At 38.8% G+C, this 21797-nt stretch overlaps 3 protein-coding genes across 3 annotated transcripts; 2 read left to right on the top strand and 1 right to left on the bottom strand.

The window, feature by feature from the left end:
- The first annotated feature begins 5558 nt into the window (after positions 1–5558).
- Positions 5559–13689, top strand: LOC142631313 (uncharacterized). Its single transcript, XM_075805460.1, has 3 exons — positions 5559–6624; positions 8314–8480; positions 13253–13689. Exons 1-3 carry the CDS (start codon positions 5611–5613, stop codon positions 13458–13460), a joined length of 1389 nt encoding a protein of 462 aa, XP_075661575.1. The 5' UTR covers positions 5559–5610; the 3' UTR covers positions 13461–13689.
- Positions 13690–15116: 1427 nt separating this feature from the next.
- Positions 15117–18306, top strand: LOC142632607 (uncharacterized). The gene is made up of 3 exons (XM_075806982.1): positions 15117–15296; positions 15540–17894; positions 18004–18306. Exons 1-2 carry the CDS (start codon positions 15117–15119, stop codon positions 16356–16358), a joined length of 999 nt encoding a protein of 332 aa, XP_075663097.1. The 3' UTR covers positions 16359–17894; positions 18004–18306.
- Positions 18307–18943: 637 nt separating this feature from the next.
- Positions 18944–21438, bottom strand: LOC142632606 (CRM-domain containing factor CFM3, chloroplastic/mitochondrial-like). The gene is made up of 3 exons (XM_075806981.1): positions 21400–21438; positions 19171–19663; positions 18944–19092 (listed from the first exon to the last, which is right to left on the bottom strand). The coding sequence occupies exons 1-3, from the start codon at positions 21436–21438 to the stop codon at positions 18944–18946; spliced, it is 681 nt and encodes a 226-aa protein (XP_075663096.1).
- Between the last annotated feature and the right edge of the window lie 359 nt (positions 21439–21797).

The raw sequence follows: 21797 nt of genomic DNA, 5'->3' as shown, positions 1-21797 counted from the left end.
CTAAAAAGAGACATTCTTTGGTTCTTGGCTCAAGTTTATGAGGGGAATAAACTCTAATGTGAGGGTAACAAGCACAGCCAAAGACTCTTATGGCATGTTTGGATGTTTAAAAAAGGAGGGAGAGTAGAGTAGAGGGAAGGGGAGTAATTCAATTACCTTGTTTGAGAGTTTTTTAAGGAAGGAGGGGGAGGGATTTGGAGGGGTTTGGAGGGGTTTCAACTACCTCCAACCCCCTCATTTTTAATTCCCCCAAATTGGAAAGATTTGGAGGGAGAGTAGAGCACATAAAATTATTTATAAAGTAAATTACCTAATTTACCCTTATTATATTTATAAAATTACAATGTTAAAAACAAGGGGAAGGGCTAATTACTCCCTTCCCCCTTACTAATTATAAAAACATCCAAACAAGGTGGAGGGTAATCATTCTCCTCTACTCTCCTCCCCACTACTCCCCTCCCCTCTACTCCCCTCTACTCTCCTCCCTCTCTAAACTCCCAAACAGGCCATTAATTGGGACATATTAGGATTGTATGAATAAAGTTTGACCCAAGGTGAAACAAAATGCAAGACAGGTGTAGGTAGTAAATTGATGAGTGTGATTGTAGTAAGAATAGCATAAGACCAGTAAATGGTAGGCATTGAGGCTTGTGATAACATAGTGATTGTGGTTTTAATTAAATTTCCTACTGCTCATTTGGAAGCTACTAAGGGGTTTTGAGGTTGCTTTCGCCTATGCTACCCCAACTGCTAGACCCTATTTGCAACAGGTTCAGCCCACTTAAGTGGCCTAACCAAGCCTTTAATCAAAGAGGAAGACCAGACCTACCTTGTCCCCCTAGGAAAGAAAACCGGAATTACACTTCGTTACCCATGCCCATGGTAGAACTTTATGCTTACGTACTGGAACTGAAGCTAGTGACGCCACTGTTTCAGAGGCCCAGAGAAGGCCCTCCTCCACTGGGATATGATCCGTCCAAGAAGTGTGAACACCATTTTGGGGCCGAGGGGCATACTCTGGAAGAATGCTACGATAATGCAACTGCTCCAAACATTATCTCCAACCCTTTACCTCCTTATCAGGAAGGGAATGTGAACACCATCATCACAGTGGAAGAAAGGGTTCCAGATTTCTCCTCACCATCATTCTCATGGAAGGCCCTGCTTCGGGCCTTGGTCAAAGAGAGCCACCTGGATATTAAGGGTATAAGGACTCTAGAATTTGCTCGGGGAATTTGCTCATTCTGTGACAGTGGAGACAGACATGCCATATTTGATTGTAAAGCGCTCCAAGCGCAAGTTTAGAGTCTGGCCAGTCGCGGTATCATCTGGATCGAAAGGGAAATCATGCGAAGAGGCAATTGCATGGCAGCTAGCCTATGTCCTCCAACTAGTTGCAATGCTATATCAGTGGGCTCCCAGAAAGATTGGGACGAATATCTAGAAAAATGCCTTGGTAAGACTACTTTAGTGCCTCCCTCTTCAATCGTCATTGAGGAGATCATAGAGTTACTTGTGGATCCAGGGCCATCCGATTCAGAGAAGGGGCAGACCTTGCCAGCCATCGAGGGATTCACTCCTCTAGTTCTTGCGTTACTTGCAATCGCAGAGCTAGCTTCATCATCAGTATAGGAGGGAACCACCATTGTTCCCGCTATCCAAGGTTTTAACCCTCTTATTCTACCAAAGCCCGCCTCAGAAATATCTAAGGTATTTGGCTCAAAAGCTCTCGAAGCCATTCGGCCAAATTTGGCGGTCATTAATTCGAAGATGTTCTCCATAGCGCCCAATTTGCAAACTTAGGAAGGTGTTATCATTCGTATGCTGAAGCCTTTCCCTTACGAGGATCACCATCATGTCTCATGGAAGTACGAGGTGTCTTTGATCTCCATATGAACCGAAAAAGAGGAGGTTTGCTCCAACATCTCTTCAGGTCTATCTGGGCTTACTAGGAGTGGTTGCTGCTATATTCTCGAGGAGCTAGAAAAAGGAAGGAAAGAGGTTGGTAAGGGTACAGCCGAGCTCATCAGAAATAGGGTCACAACCGAGGAAACAGAGGAATTCTTGAAAATTATCAAACACTCAGAATACAGCGTGATTCAGCAGCTAAACAAGTCGTCAGCTCAGATTTCTATCTTGGCGTTATTGCTATCTTTCGAGCTTTACCATGAGGCTCTCTTGAAAAGTCTTGAAAAAGATGAGTGTTCCTTTGAATGCCACAGAATCTGCCTTCGAGGGTATGGTCTCAATGGTGTTAGCCACTAACCAGATCTCCTTTACAGACGATGAGCTACCTCCGGAAGGTAGAGAGCATACTTTGCCTATGCACACTATAGTGAGATGTGAGGATATGATCGTCTCCAGAGTATTGACTAACAATGGATTAGCCTTGAACGTTTGCCCGATGTCTACTACAGAGCAGTTGAATGTGGATGCCTTTCTTATCCGCCCTACCACCATGATCATTAGAGCCTTTGATGGCACTCTTTACGAGGTGCAAGGCGAGATAGAATTAATAATCGGGGTTGGCCCCAGATTTTTCGGAGTCATCTTCCAAGTTATCAAGGTGGATTCCTCGTCTAACATGCTCCTAGGAAGGCCTTGGTTACATGCCGCAAGCACGGTTGCTTCTATGCTTCACTTGAGGCTCAAGTACCCCTCCGAGGATCAGATGATCACTGTTATGGCTAAGTGGCCCTGGTCCATCTTTAAGGAGGCTTCTATCCCTTACATTGATGCTAAAGCCTTTCCAGAGGCAAATTTCCACAGTTTCGAGGTAGTCTCTGTGATCTCCAGAGCTCTAGAACTCGAGTTCGCATGGCCCTCCGCTACTCTAATGGCTGCCAAAGAGATGCGCAAATTTGGCTATTAGTTAGGCCAAGGCCTTCGTACTGTAGGACATGGGAAGGCTTCTTTGATTGAGCTCCCTGACAACAAAAGACGGTTCGGTCTAGGCTATGACCCCTCCGATGAAAAACTTTTCCAAGCTTCTAGGGGAAAGAAAAGGAAGTGCATTGGCTAAGGGATGCCTATTCCCCACATCAGAGTAACTTTTTCAGCTCCAGCTGAGATCATCAAATCAGAGTTAGCACAGGAATCAGGCGAGGAGGAATCAGATTTGGCTTGTCTCATCTGCTTATGTCTCGAGGAATTCTTAGTGAATGCCATTATATCCTCGGAGGATATTCTGACTTCTACTATTAGGCCCTATGTGCTAGGCGAGACAGTAGGCCATTGGACCATCGAGTCTTACTTTGTGGTTGCACCGGCTAAGTAAGGAGTATTCCATCATCATGTGGTTGGGTCCTCCAATTGCCCGAAAGAGTAGAAATAGCATATTTAGTTTGTTTTGCATGTTTATTTCCTGCTTTTTGCATTTCTTGCTTGCATCTGCCGAACTAATTTCCAAAAAAAAAAAAAAGAAGAAAGAAAAAAATTTCCCTTTTATCATTATCAGGCATGAACTTTGTTATCCCCCTATCTATAATCCATTAATGAAATTATCCAGTGTATTATTCAGGAAATTCTTGCATTTATTTCTTTATCAACTTTCCTATGAATATGTGTGTGCAAATTGTCTTATGTTTCATTGTATATGTTCCGTTCTATAGGATTTATTCTAATTCCCAAGCGGGTACATCGTCCTGTTGCCATAATGAAGATATTGATGACATGAATGAGACAATAGAGTTGGATCATGATATTGAAGGATTAGAGGAAATTTTGAACTTACCTCATGACATTTTGGAAGCTCTAAATAGAGAAAATGAGGGGTCTAAGCCCAACATAGAAGAGACAAAGGTCATCAACCTTGCCAACGAAGGCGAATATGAAAAGCCCGTTAGGATTGGCGTGAACTTTCCTGGAGACATGAAGCTTGAGCTCATAGCGCTACTTAAGGAATTCAAAGAGATATTTGCTTGATCCTACCAAGATATGCCAGGGTTAGATACTGAGATTATTGTCCACAAAATTCCAGTTAAGCCCGAATGCCTGCCAGTGCGACAATCCCTTCGAAGGATGAAATCTGAGATCATTTTGAAGATCAAAGAGGAAGTAGAAAAACAGTTGAAAGCCGGTTTCCTTACTGCGATAGCCTACTCAGATTAGGTCGCCAACATTGTTCTCGTGCCTAAGAAAGATGAGAAAGTACGCATGTGCGTTGATTATAGAGATTTGAATCGGGCCAGCACCAAGGACAACTTCCCATTGCCATATATCGATACATTGATCGATAATACTGTCAACAACAGGTTCTTCTTCTTTATGGATGGATTCTCAAGCTATAACCAGATCAAGATGGCCGAAGAAGAAAAAGCTAAGATAGCATTCACCACTCATCGAGGAACCTATGCATACGACATCATGCCATTTGGCTTAAAGAACGCCGTTGCTACTTATTAGCGAGCCATGGTAACCTTGTCCCATGATATGATGCACAAAGAGATTAAAGTCAACGTAGATGATATGATTGCCAAATCCCGTTGTAGACACTCGATTTTGCACCTATTATTTTTGAAAATAAAAAATAAAAGGAAAAAACAGTTACCAACCGTATCCTAAAATTTCATAACAAATAAAAGAAAAGAAAAGTAAATTGAGACGAGACAATGAAAAATTTTGTTAAAAAAAAAAAAAAAAAACCCTATCAGTTATCACTAACGCTTATCTTAGAGCAACCACATCTCTTCAGCTAAAATTGTGTAAAATGAAAAAAAGTACAACTTTTACATATTTTATGCAAAAAATCACCCACATCAGTGGGTGGATAAAGGTGCAAAAACGTGGAAATCCTTAAACGAGCTACAGTACCGTGTAAATATACACGAGTACTGTAGCTTGTGTATGGATTATTTTAATCCTTCCGTTCGCTCCATTTTTCCTCTCTCTACTCCGTTCTCAACGAACTCAACCAACTCAATACCATCCACAGAGAAATTAACACAGAACAGATCCTCAGTAACAAACTCAGACATACACTTGCTCCAAAAAAAAAAACACACAGATACACAAACTTTGGTCGGCGGAGCTGCGGATCGGTGGTGCTGGGGATCGGAGATCGGAGCTAGGATCGGTGGTGCGTGGATCGGAGATCGCGGCTGGGCTCGGCGGTGCGAGGATCGGAGATGCACCGCCGATCGAAGATCGGGCTGGGCTCGGCGTGGATCGGAGATCGCGCTGGGCTCGGCGGTGCGAGGATTGGAGATCGCGCTGGGCTCGGCGTGGATCGGAGATCGCGCTGGGCTCGGCGGTGCGAGATCGGAGATCGGAGCTGGAAAATGGGTAGAGAGAGAGAGAGAGAGAGAGACATGAATCAGAAATGAAGAGAAGAGAGAGAGAGAGAGAGAGAGAGAGAGAGAAGTTACCAAAAAATAAACAGTAGGCATGGTAGTTGAGAGATATAATTAAAAAAAAAATTATTATTTAATTAATAAATGTGGTAGGATAGATTGATTTGTAAAAATGAATGTGTAAAATTTTAAAAGAAGGTTTTTTGTGTAAAATAGATGAAATTTTTAGCTGATCTGGTGTGGTTGCTCTTAGTATTATTTTTCTGGATCGGTATAAATTACAATTGTGGAATAGAATTAGAGTGAGAGAGAGAGAGAGATGATGATGAAGCAGAAAGGTATAGAAGAAGAACTGGGATTGGCAAAAGAGAGATGCAAGGGCGTGATAGATAGGATAGAGAGATTGAGCGTTAGCCAGTCATGCAGGCGCACTCTCCTCAGACTCGCCCATTCTGACCTCAATTTTCTCACCCGTTCATCATCCACTTCCAGTTTGAATATTGGGCACCTCGAGGCAATTGTTCACATTCTCCAACAGCCTTTTATAACTGGAGTTTCTCGAGTTTGCAAACCCATTTCCTCACCTGTCCATCATCATCATCTTGATATTGTTTGTACTCTCAACAGGAACCCTGTTTGGATTATTGTATCCGATAGAAACCCTACCTACATATCTTGGGATTCATCCCCTAAGAAAAAAACTAAGGGCTTGAAATCTCGACTTCAACAACTCCTTACTTTAGCCCGCTCTTCAACAACTTTGAAACCTTCCTCTATCATTCTTTTCTTCTCCAATGGACTTTACTGTAACACCTTTATTAGAGAAAAACTTCGGGAAGAATTTGGGGCGTCTGAGATTGAATTGGACTTTTCTGTTTTTGATTTTGATTTCTATTCCTCTGATGATTCCGATGGTGAGTGGGTAAATGTAAATGTACTTGGAAGATCGTATAGAGGGGCATGTGTGCTTGAAATAAAGGTTGTTGGTGAAGATAATGATGATGGTGATGATGATGATGATGATGATATTACTGTTTTAAGTGCTGTCAAAGGCTCAACAACTGTTGCTTCAGTTGTGCCAAAGCTTTCGGAACTTGCGGCTGATACTTTCTGTTCACTCATTTCGGGCCTCAGAATCTTCCCTTCACATGTTAAAAAAAAGCTGGAAATGAAGGGTTTGTTAGCCGAAGGTGATCTTGTTAACTATGACACGACAGCTTTGATTGCTCTTGTATCAGGGATCAGTAATGGTTGTACTCAGAAACTTCTGGCTACTCCAGAGAGTGAATTGAGGCAGCGGTTTAAGGGAAACTATGCGTTTGTGATTGGACAGGTATATTATCCTATTTATTTTAAGTTCTGTGCTTCATGATACTTAGTCAATCAATAATCTTTAGCATCTTCTTGTGTTGTTGTATTGGTAGCATCTAGCATATGTCACATTATCTCTGCCGATTTAGTGCCCAATGAAAAGATTGGGATTATTAGGATGTAGGAACATAATTTTTAAGGCATAAACCATTAATGTGATGTTGGGAACTATGGCGGCTGTATGATTTTTATTTTATATAAGAATAAAGGCTTGACTGAAAGTGTAAAAAACCTGTGCTATGTAGGTTGTGTGGAGTACCTATCCCAATCTGAGCCAGACTTGAACTTAATTTTAGTAGTGTAATAATGACAATAAAATACTAATATAAAGTGAAACATTTGTTTTTAAGTTTAAGCAGTATCGATATTTGGTAATTATGTGTGTAAAATAAAGATTGATATGTTCATGTATGAATTATAGCTATACTGCTTAAAACATGGTCTGATATAGCATCCCACCATGCACAACTCAGCACGCCCAATGATGTGGCTACTGGCTACTGAGAAAATCAACAGGCATCAGTCAGCTACTTATTTTTTGGCAGTCCTTCCTATGTTCAAAAAAAAAAAAAAATCCCTTTGCAGCTTCTGTAGCCTGTTTTATTTTATTTATTTTTATTATTTTCTTCTTCTTCTTCTTATTATTATTATGGATAAGTTAAGAACTTCATTGAAAAAAAAAATGATGTAATACAATGAACCAAATCACACAAGAAGTAGACTATGGAATCAGCGAAGTGTCAAAAACTAAATTGCATGGAAAGTACAACAATCAAGCAAATTAGGCAAAGAATTTAAAGGAAAAAAAAAACCCCCCGAAGCATTCCTCCATTCAAACAAAGTCTGGAAGAAAGAAAGTTTCAAGTCATGAATCTATCTCTCATTCCCTTCAAATGTTTGTGCATTCTTTTCCCTTCAAACGTATGTGCATTCCTCCATTCAATTGAGGCAATGATGGATCATGCTCCATATACCGAAGTTCTGTGCCTGTTAAACTTGCCAGATTAGCTAGCTAGAAGCTCCAGAACACTCAGCATACCCCAATGAACCTAAATAGTGAAAACACAGTATTCCTTATCTTTCTAGCTACAGTGCATTGTAGGAGTAAATGATCTATGGTCTTCCTATCCCTCTTACACATGCAACACCAATCAATCACAACTACATGTATTTTACTTCTCTAGCCTGTTTCCTTAGTTGTCTATGTGTTTTTCAAATCATACTCTAGTTTTATTCCTTCATATCACCCCCTCTACTCAAAACCTATGGGTAACATCCTCTTTAATGTCCCCATCCTTTTGGATAATTAGCCCAAGACAATGTATTTATCCCATTCATGCACCAAAAAGAATAAAATAAAAAGAGAGAAATACTGACCCAAAAGAAACAATCATTTGATTTTGTTTCTTTCTCCCTTAGCAGTGGGACAGGATTTTCCCTGCTTAAAATTTACATCAAATCCCCCACCCCACACCCCCCCCCCCTGCCTCTTTTTCTTGCATTTAGTTATTTTCAGAATGTTAGTCTGCCTTTATGATGCCGACGGTTGAAGTTTGTTAATCCATGTGTGAATTTTCAATTATTCAATGCTCATGGCATGTTTTAACATCAACATTCAAGAGTACATAATTTTGCCATTGCTTTTTGCTAGGTGATGTCTGAAATCCAAAATCCAATTCATGTGGAATTGGGCAGTATAATATCTGGAAAGCGAGGCATAATATGTGAAAGTGTCCATTCAGAGTTCAAGGAGTTAGTACTAATGTGTGGAGGGCCTAATGAGAAATTCAGAGCTGATCAATTGTTGAAGCACCTGACGTGAGTTTCTTGACTAGTTTATATCTTTCTTGAAGTCATAGATCTGCAACAATTTTGGAAGAAAATAGGCACATTATAAAATCAACTTTGTCATCTAATAGTTTTGAGATCATTATCATTGATTTTTTTTTTGTGATAATGATTTTCGTTTCTATACTCAGTAGATTTTTATATGTGAGAGCTAAAAGGACTGATTACTAAATAATTCATAGGTAGAGCAAAAGGCCAATGAGCTATAGTTCAATAGGCACCTCCTCCCCTGTGCAAAGCTAGGTAGAGGATGAGGTCATGGGTCATGACCCACTGGGTGCATGTGTAACTTACCAATCAGGAAATGCATAGGTAGAGCCAAAGAGTGCAAACCATTGCTGAAGCACCTGCATGAGTTTCTTGACTAGTTTAATAATCGGGCCGGGTTTGGGTCGCGGGTCCTGGCTTGCAGGTTAGGTTAGGTCCGGGTATAAAAAAAATCAGGCCCGAACCCGACCCTTTGTTATTCCTAGATTTGAGGAGGTCTCAGGCTTAAGGATTAACATGGGGAAATCTGAGTTGGTTCCTATTGGTGTGGTGCACAATATGGATGTTCTGGTGGGGATGTTGGGTTGTAGGCAATCCTCTCTTCCCTTGGGATATTTGGGCCAACTATTAGGTTCTAAATTTAAGGAGTTGTCAATCTGACATCTTATTTGGAGAAGATGGAGAGGAGATTAGCAAGTTGGAAGAGGCTGTATTTATCTAGGGGGGTAAGGTAACTCTTATTAAAAGTACTTTTTCCTCTTTACCTACATACTTTCTTTTCCTTTTGTCTTTACCTGGGAAGGTGGCAAATTGTATGGAGAAATTACAGCGAGACTTTTTGTGGAGTGGTATCAGTGGTGAATCTAAACTACATTTGGTTAATTGGGCTAAGGTTTGTGAGCCGCTGTAGGTTGGAGGGTTAGGTATTAGACGATTGAGGAGTTTTAATTCTGCCTTGTTAAGAAAATGGTTATGGAGGTATGGCATGGAGACCGATGCTCTGTGGAGGAGAGTTATTGAGGTGAAATATGAGAATGATTGGGGTGGTTGGTGCACAAAAAAGGTGACCAATGCTTATGGTGTTAGCTTGTGGAGATTTATTAGAAGTGGTTGGCTGAATTTTTCTAAACTCCTTCTGTATGATGTGGGGGATGGTACTAGAGTGAAGTTTTGGAAGCATGTGTGGTGTGAAGATCGTACTCTCCAACAGGCTTAAGGATTCTTCAGTAGCGGAGGTTATGTGTTGGTTTGGTGGGAGGTTTCATTGAGATGCTAAATTTTGTCGTCCACCACAAGATTGGGAAAAAGAATCCTTTGATCTGTTTATGGATATGGTCTACTCTTCGACGGTACGGGGTTGGGTCTAGATAGGGTTTGTTGAAAGCCAGCAAGGAGTAAAGGTTTTGAGGTTAGAGGATTCTATATTTCTTTCTACCCTCTTACTCTCTTATCCTTCTCTTGGAAAATGATATGGCAATCGAAGGTTCCTCCAAGGGTACCTTTCTTTTCAAGGTTTGCTTCCTTAGGTAAGATCTTAACAACAGATAACCTTCGCAAAATGTGTGTGCTAGTTCTTGATTGGTGCTATATGTGTAAGAGTTGTGGGGAGTTAGTGGATCATCTTATTCTTAACTGCTCCATAGCTTGTGTGTTGTGGTTGTTGGTGTTTTGTTTGTTTGGAATCCACTGGGTTATGCCTCACAAGGTTATTGAGTTGTTTGAGTCTTGGCAGGGTATGTTTGGATGACATCAAAACATAGATTTGTGGAGACTTTTGCCTCATTGCTTGATATGGTGTATTTGGCATGAAAGAAATGCTAGAAGTTTTGAGGGATGTGAACGCTCTATGCTAGAGATTAAATCTTTTTTTTTTTTATACACTCTCCTTAATTGGAGTGTGGCCTTTTGTCATCTTTTTTGTTCTTCCCTTACTGTTTTACTTGATCATTGTAATTTTGGTTCTTCATTTGTGCCCCTATAGTACATTCCTAATGTACTCGGGTTGGCTGTTTTATTTTTATTTTAATAAAATTTTCGTTACTTATTTAATAAAAAAAAAAAAAAAACTTCCAATCTTACACAGATCTAATAAAATTGATAGGGATTAAAGTTACTATTTGGAAAAAAAATTTGAGCTACTGCCAAAACATACTTGCGTCAAGCTGTATGAAATAATTTTTGGAAAGGCCTCCTCGTCACTGCACCATACATTCTGCCAAAAGTAAATGTGTTCCATCTCCCATCATGAATCTAAAAGATCCAGAAAAAGTTAAGTTCTCCATCCATTCCTTATATTTTCCTGTAAGCCTACCCATACGAACCATTAACTGTTTGGAACAAAATCCCCTCCCTGCCACCGCAATCACCCTCCTCCCCGATAGTGCCTTATTAAATATTAACAAGTTTTTGATTCCCAAGCCACCCAACTGAATTGCTGCGCAAATATGAGACCAATTAACAAGATTCAATTTCAACTCATCTATTATTCCACCCCATGAGAAATACTGTTGCAACTTCTCAACGCATTTAGCTACACTAACTGGGATAGGAAAAAGATAAGAAAGTTGGCCAGTTAGAAATGGTACTTTTTATCACTGTAATTCTTCTTCCTTGGATATAGAGCCTTTTCCAACCAGCCAATTTTCCTTCCATCTTCTAAATAATTACATCTCAAATTGATATTACTATAACATAGCACCCAATGATAGACTAAAATATTTCTTGAGTAAAGTAAGGTACCATGTCTCCAAGTATACGAGTGTCGGATGTTTATTAGGCTTGGACTTGGTATCTTCCAACATTTTTTGCAGTTGGAATGTTGATTTCTGAATTCAATTTATTGTTTTCATGAAGCAACAAGATTTCGGTAAGGGCCTTTCTTGTTTTCATACTACGTTGTCAATGATAAAAAATCTCATAAAGCAATGACTTACTCCAAAATCAAACTCAAGGGAGTTTTCTTTTGGTCTAATAGTCCATGGGTTTGTTTTTGAGAAATAAAAAATAGTGTAGTCAATTCGAGATGATCATTCACTTAAACTTTATAGAGGAAATAGATTTTTTTGGTTAATTTTCTACTTAATTCTCATTAATGCATTTAACAATACTAACCTATCTAGGAAGATTTATTCTATCACTAAACTAAATTCAAATAATATATCTAACACCTAGGTCATAACATTCCCTTCCCCTCCAAGATGAATCTTGTCCTCAAGATTCCGAAACATGGAAATTGATACTTGCTCACACCATATCCTTCTTTCCGACTGGAAAGAACTCGACCTTAAATTCTAAAGAGTTGAAGGATAAGAATTTGGACCATGGATACCTGCACCAATTCTTTAACCATTTTTGTGAATAGAATAACTTTGATTTTCACTTCCTTGAATTGATCGAGGATGACAAATTCAACATGTGAAATTAGATTAGGCTTATTTGAATTCACAAGATCCCTTTGATCTATCTTTTCCACTGCATTAATCCTTTGATCTTCAAAGGCGATTTGTATAGTAGGTGCATCCTCCAACATAGTACTCTCTAGAATTATTGGTGATGTTCGAGTGCATCACTTTGATTCTCTGAAATTTCATGGGATCCTTGAACTATTGATTGTTCTTTTAATTCCAAAATTACATTGGATTGTTTATCTAAAACCTCTATCATTTGATCCCATGAATCTTGCATCCTTGCTATGCTTTTGGATATGTCCTTGACAATCTCTAACATTTGGTTAACATGCTCTGACATTGTTCGTTGTTCTTCAGGATTGAAGCTTTGATATGAGCTAGACATGATTTACTTTGAGCCTGATGTAAAAACTGAACTTTCAAAATATATACATACATTTTTTTTTTTTTGGGTGTGGGTTGTGGGGACTAGTGTGTGGGGTTCTCTTTTTTTTCTGGGTCTGGAACTATTTGGGGTTTAAGGCGGGGGCTAATAAAAAGCAAGTCGGAGGTATGCTTAGTGGTTGACCAGTTGGACTCTTGATGGAATGGGTTGTTTGGGGCTTGACAGATTTATATATATATATATATATATATATATATATATATATTTTGCCTTTCTCTAATGGAGATGTGGATCGAAATGCTTTGATACCAAATGTTGTGATCTGAGAAATAAAAGATAGTGTAGTCAATTCGTGATGACCAATCTCCTGAACTTGAGAGAGGAAATAGACATTTTTGGTTGATTTTCTACTTAATTATCATTAATGCATTTAATGTACATAAATAGCCAAGGATGAGATAACCTCATCAAAAAATCCTAAAACATAGGAATTAAATTGAATACAAATAAATAACAATACAAATCTATCTAGGAAGATTTATTCTATCACTAAACTAAATTCAAATAATTTATCCAACACCTGGGTCATACCCGTATGTAAATGAGAACAAATCTAGGTTGATTGGATATAACTAGGACAAACCCTATCAAATCAAATTTAGTTCCACTCATACTTGTATGTCTTCTTTCTGATATTTGCACTGCAAATTGTAGTTATATAATCAATGAGCCCTCTCAAATGGAAATTCCTCCTTTCACAACTCACAAGTGTAGGAGGAGGGTGAGGTTATTGACTCAAAACCTATTGGATGCATGCATAACTTACCAATATTTATTTATTTATATGGAAATTAAATAATACATATTGTAATTTTTTGCACCTCCTTCTTTTACTCTACAGTTCATACCAATTAAATAATTTTCATGACATTGTGTGCTGATAAGCTTGAGGATTTGAACAGGGTTGTGGCTGATAGTCCTTCCCAACGTGTGATGGGCCTCCCAACTACCAGAAGGTTGGCATTGAAGAACAAGGTTGTTTTTGGCACTGGTGATTACTGGCATGCTCCAACTGTAACAGCGAATATGGCATTTGTCAGAGCAATTTCACAGACTGGAATGTCCCTGTTTACTATTGAGCATAGACCACGGGCTTTAACTGGTGATTAGTCATCCATGGTCTTGTAACTAAGTGTTGAGAGTCTTGAGACTTGCCAAATAAACAGCTTGTAGGTAACAGCATCTCACGGTTAGTTGGACAGAATTGATATATCATATATGTACATTAACTAATACCTAGTTGAACATTTGTATAGAGTTGATCCGCGCTAACAGTTAACTGCTTCAATTAATATTTTCACACATGTCAATGAAGAACGACTTGTTATTGCTACTAAAATAATTGCATGTCTGGGGGACCAAGTAATGGCCGTTTTGCTACATTAATTTTATTGAAATCATCTCTTTTTTTCTTGCAAAGTCAATCTGTCTAATAAAAAATATCATCATCAGGGATCTTTTTTCAAAGTTTTATATTACGTGATAAAGAGTGTTTATTGCAGACATCCAACAGCCAAATCCACAACATTTTGTATGTTGCGGTTCAAACTGTCATGACCTGTTTATTCTCTTACTACAGGGATGGTAATAGATTTGGTTTGGGAGGGTTCCCAATCCGAATATACCCTAATAGACTGGTTTCAGGGGAGAATGTGCAGATTAGCGGTGTGGAGGGCATCAATGTAGTAAGTTAGACAACATTTGAAAGAATAAAGGAAACTAACATCTCGAGTTTTTGAAACTCGAGATTCACATTAAAACTCGAGTCTCCAAGACTTGCTTTGTACTCGCTTTGCGCTCGCTGAGGTGGACAAAAATGCCACATGGATCTTGAGTCTTATAAACTCGTTTTGAGTGAAATAAAAATCGAGTCTTTAAGACTCGATTTTCATAGGCAAAAATATTTTATCAAACGCATAGAACTCGAGTCTTATAGACTCGAGTTCCACTGGACAAAATAATAACTCATAGAACTCGAGTCTTATAGACTCGAGTTCCACTGGACAATATATTAAAAACACAACACTCAGCCCATATTAACTCTCACACTCATATTAACTCTGACAGAGAAAACTAAAAAACAGAGCATCCTCCTCTCAGCCTCACTAACTCTCACACCACATTGCCTCTCACTCTCACAAAACCACATTGTCCACTCTCACTGCTCTTTCCTCTCAGCAAATTCATATCTCAGGTAAGGGTTTGCATAATTTGATTGTCATTGTAGTTGGGTATGTTGTCTATGGGTGTGGGTTAAAGAGTTTGACCATTTATTTTGTAGATAGTTAACATAACTTAGATAATTTATCAATATTGTGAATTATAGAACTTTGTTTTGTTAGTGTTAATTTTTTGAGTATTTATTTGCATAGTTTTTGTTATCAAAATTTTATTTATCATTTCTAGGCTTTTATTTTTATCATGATCTTACAAGTTTTTTTGACTTTATTTATTATTGGTTTGGGTATGAAATGGGTAGTGAATGAATGTAATGAATGGGTATGTAATCATGCTCCTCTACCCACCTAGTTCTTTCAGAACCCTTTTAGGCACTATAGGTCACCACACAATGGAGTAATAGATATTTCCGTCTCTCCATCCACTAGGATTAGAAGGTTTATGTCTTGGCCTTTAGATATTAATGGGCAATGGGGCACTCTATAATCTGGCTTGGATATGTTCAGCCTTAAGATCGCATTACTTTTTTTCTCCACTTTACGACTATGTGATTTAACTAACATAGTACTTGACTTGAACAGGTTCACAATGCCTGATATTGTTATAATCATATACAACGGTGGTCCGCCTAAGAATGCCAATGCAAACAATGGATTGCCATTTGAGGGGCCAGGTATAAAGACCTATTATACCCAAATTGATCGTAGGTTGAAGACCCTTGACGAATTGAAGATGTTTGTCATGGAAGAGTTGTGTGAGAATCTTGATGTGCACAACATACAAATTACTTATCGTATGCCAAATGAAATCTTGAAGCAACAGATTAATTACAAGTATATGGTGATAGAAACAGACAAACATGTAAAGATCATGTTTGACAAGTTGGAGAGTATAGTTGAAGTAACTAACATTGAGTTGTACATACAGTTGGAGCCGCGTGCAGTATGGCAAGAGGATATTCAACAAACAACCACAAGCTTACAGGTTACGATTCCGGATGCTTAATATGAGTATTCTACACATGTAGAGGATGATGCTGTTCATGCCGATGGTGATGATGATGATGATGATGATGACGACGACGACTATGTTGATGAGACTACTGCCGTTAACAATGATGATGACGATGATGATGACGACTATGTTGATGAGAATCTTGCCATTAACAGTGAAGATTTTGCTGATAAAGATGAGTATGAAGACATGATTGACAGAGGGGACTTTCGGGACTTTGAGGACTTTGAGAGGGACATTGATGACGATGAGACATTGGACGGTAGTGAACCTGATGCAGACAATGTTATTAGTGTCCAAAACATTACGAACACAATCCCTTCCTACGCACCTTCTGCGTTGTTATTCTCTGCAAATACTTGGAAAAATATGGTTGATTCTTCACATATTGAGATGTCATTTGTGTCTACTTGGAGAAAGGAGATGAATTTGTGTAAAGGGTTGACTTTTGCCAATAAAGTGGAGGTGAAGCGCGTATTAACAATTTGTGCCCTCAAGGAAAACAAACATTTTAAGATCACTAGGTCGACGACGAAAAATCTTTGTGCGAAATGTGTGCATGAGTCATGCAAGTGGTATGTCTACGCAGTTATGAAGCCCGATCTCCACGGACTATGGATGGTCATCGTGTATGTGGGTCCTCACACGTGTATACCGACTGGGGTGCGAAATGATGGTAGAATGATGAGTTGTAATTTTATTGCAGTAGAAATCTATAACAAGTTACGTGAGGATCACACTACTCAAAGTAAGCATCTCAGATCTCTGATAGAGTCGAAATATAATGGCCATAAGCCTTCTTACTACAAGGTATGAGATGCGAAACAAAAGGCGATTGCGTTTTTGTTTGGAGATTGGGAAGAGTCTTACCAAAGGCTGCAAAAGTTGCTAATGGCATATATTGATCAGGACTCGACTACCCAGTTTTGCTATCGTGTCACACCCACCGATGAAGATCACACCGTGTTGTTGCATTATGTGTTTTGGTCTTTCGGTCCATGCATATCAGGATTCAAATATTGCAAGCCGGTTATCAGTATTGATGGGACCTATCTGTATGGTAAATATCAGGGAAAGTTGTTGGTCGCAATGGCAACCGATACTAACAACAAGGTATTCCCTCTCGCCTTTGCTGTTGTGGATTGTGAGTCAGGGTCCAGTTGGAGGTGGTTTTTATGATGCCTCAGAGGAACGATTGACCACCTGATACCTGACGAAGGCATTTGCATAATTTCTGACCGACATCTCGGTATCAAAAACGCCATTGCAAACTGGCCTAGAAGGGATGATGGAAAAACATGGGTATTTCATAGATATTGCTTTCGACATGTTGTTAGCAACTTCAACACCCATTTTTAGAACTCGACTCTAAAGTCAGCGGTGTTGAAAGCGGGATATGCTAGTCAGGTAGTTAAATTTGCTACCATAATGGAGTCCATTAAGTAGGTGGAAATTGAGGCCATTAGGAAGAAGAAGAAGGTGACGGGGAGGGATGGTAAGGAAAAGAATCAAGATTATCTACCATACACATACCTAATGAGCGAGTCTGTGGATATGTGGACCTAGTCACACGATGGTGGGAGACGTTTTGGGGCAATGACAACTAATATATCAGAGTGTTTCAATGGTGTACTGAAAGGTGCACGGGGCCTTCCTATTGCCGCGTTGGTTAAGTTCACTTGGAACAAACTTGTTCAATATTTCCACGACCGGCACAAAGAATACCATTATGAGTTGTCAGAGGGTAAGAAATGGAGTGAATATGCCTTATCCACGTGGGATGGAAATAAGCGTAAATCTGAGAAACACTATCTCAAGCCATTTAGCAATGAAGAGCTGATATTTCAAGTAGTTACCCAACTCAACACGTGTAGCGCAGGAGGGGGAAACCACAGTTACGAAGTTCGGTTACGGGAAAAAACATGCAGTTGTGGGAAATGGCAAAACATAGGGATTCCGTGTTCACATGCAATTAGAGTATGTGACTATTTACATATTGATTCGACCACATATATTCACCCATGTTATGGTTTGAACCATGCCCTTAACACTTATGAGCATGCATTTGTGGTTCCTAAGTCACAGTCATTGTGGAGGGATCCCATGGGGCCAAAGTGGTTGCCTAATCCGGCATTGTTGCGGGCCAAAGGTCGACCGATGAAGTCAAGAATAAGGAATGAGATGGATGGAGTGAGGAATAAGGATCGAGAACCGGGATGGCGGAAGGAGGACGCAAATTTGATAGAGAGTCAACCCAAGTAGACATGTGGATTGTGTCATGCTTCCGGGCATAACCGCAGAAAATGTCCGCAGTCCCGTGGCGCTTCCACAAGCGGCCATGTTCCACACGAGGTAGGTAGATGGAAAAAAGTTATGCATCGGTTAAATAATTGTTGTTCATTCGATGTTTACCTAATGTTTACTATCTTGTCTCCTAACGTAATTACTCTACGTTTTTCAGGCATGCTTCCATGGATGACGTTTTTGTCATGCGGACCGTCGATCTTAGGAAAAGTGACTACGTTGTATTGGCTCTATGTGAACTTTTTGGTTTTTGTTGAATGTACTTGTAATTCTCTATCCAATGTACCTCTATGAAGATTGTGATTTGAGTAGTATGGTTAGAACTGCAAATTAAGCGTGGTTGGACATGTTTAGAATGTTGATATATTGAGAATGACTTTTGTTGTGATTTGAGTGCATTTACATTGTAAAACTATGGTTATGCAAAGAGCATAACAATTTCTATAGTTTGGTGCCTAATGACAACGCCTTTTGATGTAATTTAAGTGCATTTACATTCTTAACTTGTCTACCTCTCAATGAGTATTTGTGGATTACATTCTTAGCTTCTCTATCTATGTTTCTCAGCAGGTGTGTGCACACATTTCAGTTTTTGGTTTGTTGCATGTTTTGGGGGGGGGGGGGGGGAACAGAGCATGCTTCTGTTGGGGGAAAAAAAAAATTCCCAGTGAAACTCGAGTTTTAGAGACTTGAGTTCCACTGGGAAATAAACGCTGCAATAGAGCATGCCTCTCTGCCTAAAATAGAGCATGCTTCTGTTGGGGGGAAAAACGCATATAATCTGAGAAAGTTACCACTCTACAAGGCTTGACTACATAACTAACATGGAATAAACGCATATAATCTGAGAAAGTTACCAGTAACTGTCTACATAATCAAGCCATGTGTGCATTTGATCTTAGATGGAAATAATAAGTTAAGGATCTACATCTGATTGGTCAGATTTCTCATATTAGTATACAAAATACGAGTCCAAAATTCTCAAAAAGAAAGCATGCCATTTCAGTAATTAGTAAATAAGATCAGAGGAAAAAAAGAGAAGTGAGCTAACAGGTGCATATTAGGGAAGAAGTACTTCCTAAAGTCAGAAAGGTTGACTAGGTATATTTTATTACCTTGATCTCTTCAGCCATCCTCTCACTAGTAGTCAGTTGTACACCACGCTTAAGTGCAATCTTTGCAATTGAACTTCTTTCCCACAATTTAATCATAGCCATAGCTAGACCTTGGAGCTGCCTGTTTCTACCTGGAGACAGAATATTTCATGCACAATTAAAAGAACATTTTCAATTTGATGTTAAGGAAAGCAAGAAAAGAGGCAAACCTAATGCAAAATGTGGAGGAAGAACCCTGGCAAGCCTTCGTAAATTTGTTGCATCCTTTGCTCCAAGCGTTGATCTAACTCCATAAGGAAGTACTCTGAATGGAGGTTGGTAACCAGAAACAACTGCTGGGAGCATATCTGCATCTACGGGTAATGGATCAAACCCAGGCCAATCTGTGTACCTAGGACCCAGACCATCTAAAAGTTTGTCTACTTCATCCTCATACTTCACTTCTGGCAACGGTTCCCTGACTTTCTTCTCTACAGCAGTTGAATTTGAATTTGCTTGGGGTGCTTGCACGTTACCATCAGTAACAGATTCAGAAGGACCCCTAGTAGTTTTTTCAGTAGCTGTTGGTAAGGAATTAGAAGGAAACTCTTTTTTCTTAAGTATTCGTTTGTTCAATTTCACCTCAGGAACCTCAAAGCTCACTCCTCTATACAGAGAAAGAGAAGTGCCAGACCTCCAAATCACCAGTCCACCAGTCTTTCTCTGCAACACGAAAAAGAAAATTGTTCCAGGAATTTTTTTTTTAATGAAATATGCAAATGATGATAATTCTTGCAATGAATAATTCTAGTATGTCTTAATAATTTTTCTAAAATATTTTGTACGATATATTCATAAAAAATAATTGTAATACTAGCAAGGTAGCTGAGTGAACATAAATAAAAGAACACACAAAAGGAAAGATTTAAATATTTGAATTACACTATATATGAATATGCAACTACTCTAACACCAGTGCTTAAAAATAAAAAAGTAAAAAATCCGGTATAGGACCTATACCTTTATCATTTACAAAACCATAACAACTTCGTAGCATCAATCAATATTTAACTAACTTCAAAGCCGGGCATAGCACAAGACCCTCTCAAAAATCTCTTAAATCAAATTGTCATGTCCTGTCCAATATGGCCTTCTTTCACTGCATGTCTATTTTAAGTAAATGTTTTTTTGGGGGGTGGGGGTTGAGTAACTATTTAACTATAATAGAGCTTGAATTAGGGTACATCTTCTTCTCAACAGAATGTAACATAAGCACTTCAATTTCCTACTTTTGAAATCCCACATTTAATTTGTTTTTTTTCAATTCTAACAATCACATAAAAACTAATGTCATTGCCAAAACATAACCATATTCTCATTGCCAAAACATAACCATGTTCTCAGAACACCAATAAAAAAAACACAAACAAAAAAACCGAAAACATCCGAAATTGAAAAACGAAAAACCCTAGGTCACATAATGAAATTCCAAAATCTAAAATTGGAGAAAGAGAGAGAGAGAGAGACAGAGGAATCTAAGAAGAAAAAACGACAAAGTATTGAGAAGAAAGAGAGAGTACCTTCGGCACGGTGGGCTACGAACGGCGTTGAGAATATGGTTGCTCGAGAGTGAATAAGTGAATGACAATGGGCTACAATTTTGCTTCAGCACTGGGCAACGATTGCTTGAGAGCGAATGAGTGAGTGAGTGAGTGAGTGAGTGAGTGAGTTTGCGGGCAGAGCGAAAGTGTTGTGGATTTGTTTGAGGATTTTGAACTCAAATTTGTAATAAGCCGTTTGAAAGTGCTGTGGAATTCTTTTTATGTTGCAGATTTCGAGTCTTATAAACTCGATTTCTACGTGGCTCCATGTGACAATTTTGTCCAGCTAAGGGAGCAAAAATCACTGAACTCGAGCTTTAGAAACTCGAGTTTTTAAAACTCGAGATGCTAGTTTCCCACATTCTTTCATACCCGGGCAACTAACGAAATTGTTAGAATATTATTGTTATTTGGAAAGGGTGTTCTGGTTTCAGAATATTAAAACGTAAATGAGATGGGTATTGGTTTTTAAATTTTTGTTTTTATTATTTTTAAAGCTGTAGGAATAGTGATTTGTGAATTATGAAGATTCTGGGTTTTTATAAAAACCTAAACTTTAGGTCAAAATCAAATGAATGGATGTACGTAGGATCTTTAAGAATTCAGTTCTAATATATATATATATATAAACATATTCTTTTAATGAGATCTTGAAGGGTCCTTGAATAGGGTTTGATGCTTAATGTAGGTTTAAGTAATAATAAAAAAAAAGATTGGATCTTGAATGTGTTTGATGGTTGTTTGGTAAAAAAATTGTGAATAGAACAGAAATAAAGAAAGTATACAGTAGACATCACTCACACCTAGGTTTTAGTAAGCAAATCACAATCGGGTAGGAGAAGGCAAAATTACACTTACAATTAGTAAGTTGTAGGAATCATGTTGGGGTTTTTCCATTGCTTTGCCATGCATCATCAAACTTTTATTGCTTGCCTTTCGGACCCATGTTCAAGTTGAGGAAGTCACTCGCATCAACACGGAAAGTGAAAATGGTTAGCAGTGCGCTTTGTAATTGTGCTTGAATCAACAAACACACCCCACACCCCCCCACACACACACAAAAGAGGAAATTTCCAACCAATTTGTTTTCCAATCACAAAAGTGAATATATATTTGGAGCAATTATATGGGAGAAAAAAAGAAAAACTCTTTCTTTGTGCTTCCAGAGACAAAGAAAACTAATTCTAGAATTTAGTGAATGTGTGACACTGGTACTTCCGTACATAAACTAATGAGGACTTTGACTTTTCTTTGAG

This window comes from Castanea sativa, chromosome 4, assembly GCF_040712315.1.
Source record: "Castanea sativa cultivar Marrone di Chiusa Pesio chromosome 4, ASM4071231v1".
In the NCBI taxonomy this organism is placed as follows: Eukaryota; Viridiplantae; Streptophyta; class Magnoliopsida; order Fagales; family Fagaceae; genus Castanea; species Castanea sativa.
The sequence above is the reverse complement of the archived record's forward strand: the minus strand, read 5'-3'. Positions and strand labels throughout refer to the sequence as shown.

Coding starts and splice junctions, on each gene's coding strand:
- LOC142632607 (XM_075806982.1), top strand. CDS start 15,117: ATGCCTGATATTGTTATAATCATATACAACGGTGGTCCGCCTAAGAAT. Junction 15,297..15,539: donor AGTTGTGTGAGAATCTTGAT/GTGCACAACATA, acceptor GCTTAATATGAG/TATTCTACACATGTAGAGGA.
- LOC142632606 (XM_075806981.1), bottom strand. CDS start 21,438: ATGGAAAAACCCCAACATGATTCCTACAACTTACTAATT. Junction 19,664..21,399: donor ATTCCTACAACTTACTAATT/GTAAGTGTAATT, acceptor TTCGTGTTGCAG/AGAAAGACTGGTGGACTGGT. Junction 19,093..19,170: donor TCCTCCACATTTTGCATTAG/GTTTGCCTCTTT, acceptor TTCTGTCTCCAG/GTAGAAACAGGCAGCTCCAA.
- LOC142631313 (XM_075805460.1), top strand. CDS start 5,611: ATGATGATGAAGCAGAAAGGTATAGAAGAAGAACTGGGATTGGCAAAA. Junction 6,625..8,313: donor ATGCGTTTGTGATTGGACAG/GTATATTATCCT, acceptor GCTTTTTGCTAG/GTGATGTCTGAAATCCAAAA. Junction 8,481..13,252: donor CAATTGTTGAAGCACCTGAC/GTGAGTTTCTTG, acceptor GGATTTGAACAG/GGTTGTGGCTGATAGTCCTT.